This window comes from Dendrobium catenatum, unplaced genomic scaffold, assembly GCF_001605985.2.
Source record: "Dendrobium catenatum unplaced genomic scaffold, ASM160598v2 fragScaff_scaffold_621, whole genome shotgun sequence".
Taxonomy (NCBI): Eukaryota; Viridiplantae; Streptophyta; class Magnoliopsida; order Asparagales; family Orchidaceae; genus Dendrobium; species Dendrobium catenatum.
This window is the reverse complement of record NW_021319083.1, coordinates 30,214,920-30,223,056: the sequence shown is the minus strand read 5'-3', so window position 1 is coordinate 30,223,056 and position 8,137 is coordinate 30,214,920. Positions and strand designations below refer to the sequence as shown.

The 8,137-nt window shown below is 38.2% G+C and overlaps 1 protein-coding gene across 1 annotated transcript; it reads right to left on the bottom strand.

The window, feature by feature from the left end:
• Positions 1-747: 747 nt before the first annotated feature.
• Positions 748-2,521, bottom strand: LOC110096368. The gene has a single exon (XM_020822275.2). It carries the CDS (start codon positions 2,312-2,314, stop codon positions 791-793), a length of 1,524 nt encoding a protein of 507 aa, XP_020677934.2. The 5' UTR covers positions 2,315-2,521; the 3' UTR covers positions 748-790.
• Positions 2,522-8,137: the final 5,616 nt, after the last annotated feature.

Below are 8,137 nucleotides of genomic sequence, written 5' to 3'. Positions count from 1 at the left end.
ATTCTAGGAACAAACCTCCCACTAAATATTCAAATATATTTGTATTAGAGTTTGATATTTAAATAAACTGATTAATTAATTTAGAATATATATTATTTTTTTATTGTATTTATATATTTAAATATCATAATAAAAGAGTTCTTTTAAATAATGAAAATAGAACTGTCGCCAGATTTCTGCCCAGCCGTCAACTAACGTCGGACTTCCGCTCGGCAGCTAACTGATGCCGGATTTCTTCCTGGCCACCGACTGACACCGGACTTTTGCCCGACCGCCAGTTGACACCGGACTTCCGCACGACCTTCAATTGAAGTCAGATTTTCGTCCGACCATCAAACATTGCCGGATTTCCAATCTCCATTCGTAATTGGATTTCAACCCGTCGATTGATTATTATAATGTGATCGCTCTCAATTTCAGGGAGGAGTCAGTCACTTGTAATCTAATCAAACACTAGTTGAATCATTTCAACTGGGCGTGGCTCCATGGTTTCTACGTAAAAATTATGGTGTTCCTTTTTTTCTTATGTTTGTGTGTTGGATATCCGTACAATGCTAAGATGAAAATTTCTAACTCTATCGCCGCGTATATTCTACCCAGCAACATATTTGATAATAGGTTGATCAATTCGATTATCTGAATTTTATAATCAAAATCAATTAATTTAACTAATTTGTAAATCACGCCAACCAAATCTATCAAATGAACATCCTTACTCATCAACAATCTATCAAAAAAAACCCATAATTAGTATCAATTTTACTTGCTTAAACAAAAATTATAATTCTCTTTATCTTCCAGCACCCATAAAAGTTCTGCTGCCAACACAATCAAGCACAGTTTTTGCATTGAGCTCCCTACCATATCTCCACAAATAATTAAGACCTACAAGCAGCTCTGTTATGGCAGCTTCAGTCTTGGCCTGATTTGCATAATAAAGAGTCTGCATTAAAAGAACATTTGTGCTTGAAACAAAATTCTGCTTCTCAAAGTTCCTCTCTGATTGCCACTTAATCATATTATGTGCAAGTGGAGACAACCAATTCAAAATCTTGATCATGGCGTCACTCCATTCCTCTGCAAGAGTTGGATCATAAACAGATGAGCCTAAGTTCTTTGCGTAAGAACTCAGCCTCATCTTCAGGGCGATTCTTATGCTGCTAGGTAGCATTCTGTACAGTTCATCTCTCACATCAGGCCCTATTGAATTCGGAGAAGCAGCAAGCTTCTCGATTGCAATGATCAAATTTGCGTAATGCAGAGCCAGAGAAGCAGCTCCCAGCGTGGATGGCGGAGCGCTCAGTAGCTTGCGTTTGGACTCGAACAAGGACAGAGATAGTTTCATATTGAAAATATTTGTTTGAGGTTCAGTTTCTTCTCCTTCGATCTCATTTGTATCTATGCTTGCAGTATTATTGTTTTGTATGTGAAAATTACCGTGTGGCGAAGATTTGGAGCTACTACGATTCATGAGGGGACCTGATGCAAAACTTCTTATGCCTCTTACGTTCGAGGAGTGGAGAAAAGAAGAATTTAAAATTCCACTTACAGAATTGTAGATGCTGGAGAGATGCCCCGTGGTTTTAGAGCCATAAGCCTCGTCCTTGCGATGAAATCCGAAAACAAACTTAATCCTCGCGACAATTGTGAACAAAGCCCTGGCTAGAATCCGGGCAACGAAATCATAACTCCGATTCCAGACAGAGGCATCTTGCAGGTTCTTCACAGCCTGCCGCTGCCACGAAACCCTTTTTTTATAAATCCCTAAGCTGCAACCCTGTCGATTCATCGACGGAATCGTTTGCATCCTCCTCAGATCATTCTCCAGCTCCGCGAGTATCTCGACCTCCTGATACAAATTGGAGCTCGCCGCGATGAACTTCTCCATCTTCTTGACCTCGCGCGCCATCTTCTTCTTATTAGGGTATTCGAGACCGCAGAGGTCGGAGTCGGTCTTTATCAGATCCGTAAAGACATACTCGAAGCGGAGGAGGACCGGGTTGGAGCAGCGGGATCCGAGGCGGGCTACGGCCCGCGCAATGATGTGGACGGCGTCCATTGCTTCGGCCAAGGCGAGGCTAAGGAGGAAGTCATCTTCGTCGGAGACAAGTTTTCTCACTCCTTGGAGGCGTAGGGTTTCGTCCCTCAGCACCGCAACCCGATCATCGTCGAGGGCTTGCCAGAGATTGATGGTCTTCAACATGAGGCGGGACACCTCGAAGGTTAGCACGCCGATGACCGGCCTCGCCCTCTCTTTCCTCCCCCAGCCTCTCATCAACCACCGCCATGGCTTGGCTCTGAGCTTTCCTCCCATGATTAGAGACCATAAGCCTTCAACGCCGCCGTGCGATGAAGTATTACCAGCAAAAAAAAACGAGAATTGAAGAGAATCAATATAGAGAAGGAAATGAGGCGGCAAATGGGAATGGACACGCCCGCAATAATGAGCAGATCCTGCGAGGCAGCCAAATGGCAGTGGTCCGTAGCTGAGGCGTTCCGTGACTTCTACGTACAGGCCCAATTTTGGAAACGTTGGTTAAAAATCAATAAAAAATTCATCCGTGCTTGGGAAATTATTGGGTCTTACCATCAATATTTATAGTACTGAACGGTACCGAGCTAGATACTGTTTGGTACTGCTCAGTATTGAGTAGGAGGTGATGTGTCGCATTTTTATTGGGCTTCGAACACGTCCGATGAATTGACCCAATAATTTCCCTCCGGCCTTAAGGTGGTGGGCGAGGTTGGAAACCTCCTATCAAGGGAAAAAGTGGAACCTATGTCTAGGCTCGCGGCTCGGTACTGTCAATATCGCTTGGAATCACGACTCGGTATTACTGACGTGACTCATTCTGATTTATATTCGGATGTAGAGTTGTGTTCGGCGTCCGCACAGAATAATCCCTCCTATCACGGGTTTGAATCCCTCTACTACGACATCGCCTCTTCAGTGGGGCAAACAAAGTGTGGGTCCGAACCCGATGGGTGTACTAGCTATGTTTCATTGAGTGATTAGTTACGCCGCAAAACGCTTTCTTTATAATGATAGTGCGTAGATACCCCATTCCTATTAAAAAAAAGTATTATAATTTATAACTATAAATTAGTTATTATAAGTTTTAAATTATTATATGTATTTTAAGATTTATAATAATTGATTTTTTATGAATTAAATTGATTTTAAAGTGAATTTAAGAATTTTATCTTTTATCATAATTTAGCTCAAATTTTTTCACTTAAAAATATTATGTAATTTAATATTAAAAAACATATAAATAAAAAAAAATTTACTTTACTTTAAGATAATTGAGTTAAAGTAAAAGAAACCTATCATACACTTGATCTATATTAGAAGCACATGTTTATTCTTATGTGATAATATTTGTTAGGGATATTTATCTAAAGAGCAAGCACTCCTTCATAAGAAGGAATGCGAGCTCTAACATCTCAGTGAGAAATAATAGCAGACAATGTAAAAAATGAAGAGCATATAGAATTTTAGAATGGTTGGATCATATTGGCCGACATCCATTGCTTTTTGTTATGGTCACATTGGGGATATAAGATTGGCCTCTCCTACTATAGCGGAGAGGCATGGGCGGATCCGCCTTAAGGCCCCACCGAAATGATAAAGAAATTTATTTATTATATGATTCTTTAGGTAATTTGTCTTCATTTATATATTTTTTAAGTCTTTATTATAAGGATTTTTAGGCAATTGCCCCCACTAGAAGTTTTAAAATACTATGATATTTAGCCAATTACCCTAAACATAATTAAACACATTGTATAAAAATGTTTTTGTTAGGGAATGATAAATCAAATACAAATAGAAATAGTAAATACCCTGTAACCTGATAGGGCAGGTCGAACCCCGCCAAGGGACGTACCCCTCTTGGACCCCCGACATATCAGCGAAGCATACAACGATGAATAAATAGGGGTCGGGGGGCAAGGCCCTAGGAATAAATTTTGTTTATAAAGATATTTTTGAAAGAAAAAAATTCTACACTTTTACATATAAAATTTGCCGCCACCCTCCCCGAAAATTAAGGCTGGATCCGCCCCCTGGGGAGAGGTGGAGAGAATAGCCAAAAGAGGTTAGCAAAGAGAGCTCAAAAGATAGGAAGTGATGCTCATGTGGCAAAATCATTAAATGATATGGGCATAATGGTAAAGCTTAATTAAGGGATTTCAACATTATATGAAATTTATGAAAGAGACAATATATGGTGGTGCATGCTTTACCTGAATGTGTAGCTGCGATATTATGCCATTAATACGTGGACCATATCCTCTTGGGATTTTCTAGAAAATGTAATAAGCTGAGGTCAAAAACTTCCTATCTAGTATGATGGGTAAATCTCGACAAGAGTCTCTTAAGAGCAAGTAGATATCTCTCAAGAACAACAACAACAACATTAAGCCTTTGTTCATTGTGTGAGATCTGCTACATGAATCATTTTTCTCCATTTTGTCATATTAAATGTTAAATTATAGTTTAAATTTAATAAAATAAAGATTATTTCTAATATTTTTTAACCAAGCCTTTTTAGATCTACCTCAATCTTTCTTAACATAAGTCAAATCAAATACCTCTATTTTTCTAACCGGGTCATCGGAAGGTTGTCGTTTTATATGACCAAACTATCTAAGGCGACTCTATCTAATCTTATCTTCCACTAGCGCTACACCAGCCTTTTCACGCATGTGCTTATTTTATATCATATCTCTAAGGGTAAAGACACTCATCCACCCGAGCATCCTCATCCAAAGGCTCCTTTTTGTTTCTGAAAATATTCTTTTGAAGCCCTCAAATGAGTATAGAATTAGCTGGAAAAATATTTAAGAATTATGAGGAGCTGTGTTCAAATGCTCACCTACCCCAATAGAATTTTACTCTCAAATGCTTGTGCGAATATCAAAGATCGCCTTTAGAGTTGAAAAATGTTTGGTTCACATGAATTTTCAGAAGTTTTCATCATTGTATGCAGCACCTATGAAAATCCGAGCTAACAAAAATTTTATGATTTCGTTTAAGACAATTTTTTTATCGTTTTCTAAGACTTTGTTTAGAGAGAAATTATTCTTTGTGGACGCCAGACGTAGCTCTACGTCCGGAGGTGATAAGGTGCAACTACGTCAGAGGCATAGAGCCGCAGTACCGAGCGAATGGGTGACATTGCGTATTCTGGCTGATCTCCGGACGGCGTTCGGCGTCCGCACATAATAATTTTTTTTGTTTGGAATAGCTTTAGATTAGTTTTTTTTTTTTTCAATAGATTTTTATACTAAAAATTAGCTCTAGAAAGTAGTATGAAATCAATAGTAAAAATTCTTTTATTATAAAAAATTTATATTAAGAAATTATTTTATAAAACAGCTAAAAAAATATTCCAAATGAATCAGAACTGATACACAGTTCTCGAATACTGTTCTCCACCGAACTTTCTCAAGCTAATAAAATAAGCTTCTCATAGAAGTTTTTAAATGGAATGTTTACATCACCAGTTTTTATTATAAGTATCAGAGTTTTACTTCAGTAGGAGTTCTTTTTAAAATGATAATATTGCTGATGCAATGGTGCTTAAAGTACATTAAGTGAAATTTTATAAGCTTAAGATATATACAAATTTTTTTGTCTTGAGGTTTTAAGTAAAATACAAAGGATGGGTTCAAAGATTCTTTGCAATGCTTGTAGTCAAACCGCTATGCAAATCACATCCCAAAAGCCTTTTGAAGATAAATTTTGTAACGAGTGGCCGTAGGGGTGTCAATTTCGGGTCACGGGTCGGGTTCGAGTCGAACCCGAAACTGACCGGCACTATTCGGGTCAATCCGAACCAGACCCGTTTTTTCATACGGGTTGATTTTCTGGACCCCAATCCGACCCACTTCGGCTTCAGCTGTGGCACAAATCGCACAACAAGTCTCAAAAAGTGCAGCCAGCGTCGGCAGGCGCGCGCGGCAGACGTGACGCGATGACGGTGGCTTCGGCATCGACGGGCAGCGGGGGCAGCCGCGAGGCTCGGTAGGTCCGTGCGACAACGCGGCAGACACGATTGCGCAGCAGGTGGGGGCAGGCGGGCAAGCTACACGGGCAGTTTCCGCGGCTCGATGTACACAGGCAGCCGGAGTAGCAGGCAGGGGGCTGCGGGGAAGGCGGGGCAGACAACACTGGCTGAGCGAGCATAAGGGTTTTCCAGGTCAACCCGAACTCGACCCGATTTTGCAAACGGATCAGTTTTCTGTACCCGACCCCCTTCGGGTTTGGGTCAACCCAAACCCGAAATTTTTGGGTCGGGTTTTCAGGTCAGGTCCAATATTAACAGCTGTACAAGTGGGGCATAGGGTTTTTTGTTTTTGCTTTTGTTTTTGTTTTTTGTTTCTTTTTTTTCATTCATTTGATCATTTCCAACCAGCCAACTAAGTAGTGCTAAATGGAATTTGTTTTCTTAGTTGATCTTCAAGTTGGGCTACAAAGGATTTTGTATCTTATAAATTAAGAAATCTGTTAATATATTGTGTGTCTATTTTTTAAGGTGTCAAAACAGGTCGATAGATATCTAGTTCGGGTTGGACGTGATTTGACCCGATTAGAACTAAGGCAATTTAAGACTGGCTTGTTTAATAAACATATAAAAAGGTGGACTTAAATTTGACCCATTGTCAACTGGATGACTCAAATTTTAAAAAATGTATAATTTTAATTATAGAGTTTAGATTAATTGATCAAAATAAGAAGAACATACCAACAAACAAAATAATTTAAAGAAAAAAAAAATTATTGGATCACTCTCAAGTTCACAGGTCAACACAATCCCGACTCTCTAGTTAAACATGCCAACTTAAACTCTGTAATTTATGAGTCAAACACAACCCACTTATTAAACATGCCAACTTAAACCTAAAACTTTCGGGTAAAAATAGTGTCGAGTTGTCGAGTCAAGTCATCTGTTATTACTCCAACTTATTTCTGATAAACTTGAAATAACGAATTAATGCAAACACGTTGACATAAATTATGTATCGATTGAATATTGAATTAGAGATTAGTTCATAACTTGCAATCTTGAAATTTTACAACAACACATATTGAGATCTAGGTAGGTTGGAAAAAATGATGGATCAACCATGGCCAAGTGATGTAGTGGAAAAAATGATGGATCAATACATAAAATATGACATTTTGCTTGGGATATGATAGTTGATTGATGATAGTCGGACAACCATGGCCAAGTGATGTAGTGGAAGATGGAGATAGATTGATAATGAATAAAATATGATGGTCGGGTGATGGTATTTAAATGATGATAATTGTCGAATGATGGTGGCTGCAGGATAATAATAATTGAAGGTGAATGAGGGCGTCCAATGCTAAGTAGAGTTCTAGTGTTGTTCAAATCTCTAAGCTATCTCCAAACTCAAGTCCAAGTCTCTTTCATATAATGAACGACGGTCTACTTATAGTATTTTGAGTGTGACATTTTGATAAATTTAACAAAAATCTCAAAACACTCAATTGGACAACATGAAATAATTCATTTGATCATAGAATGTTCTTTGAACATTTAAATGATTTAAGATCTCTCATAATCAATTAATATCGAGCTTGTTGGATGAGTCTCGTGATGACTATAGGCGTGCAAGAATTGGAAATTGTTTAATCCTTTAATTAATATCCCAAAATTTTTAATCGTACTTTCACGTGTTTAATTTGGGCTCATTTGGATTTGGATAGAAACTTTTTTGGTGTTCTTAGGTCCATCCTTCCAATTCATAATATTCAACAATAAATTTCTTGAAATTAGTTTGAATAATTCTGAATTTGATTCCATAAGTTTTTACAGTATGTATTGCATTGAGATTCATGACCAAGCAATCCAAATTTTACTAACGTATGAACCATACATCTCAGTTACTTCACAGCATGTTCATGCGCACAACTATTTAAGGAATGCTTATGCTCCAATATTAAATATGCGAACACACAAAAATCATCTCTCTTATGTATCATGATGCAAAGTGCCCATTCATAAATTTGATAATTCATGTGTATGAAATTTAAGCCACGTCAAATATAATCATAATTACATGCAAACACTAAGCATGATCATCATTATGGATTTGCATCTAT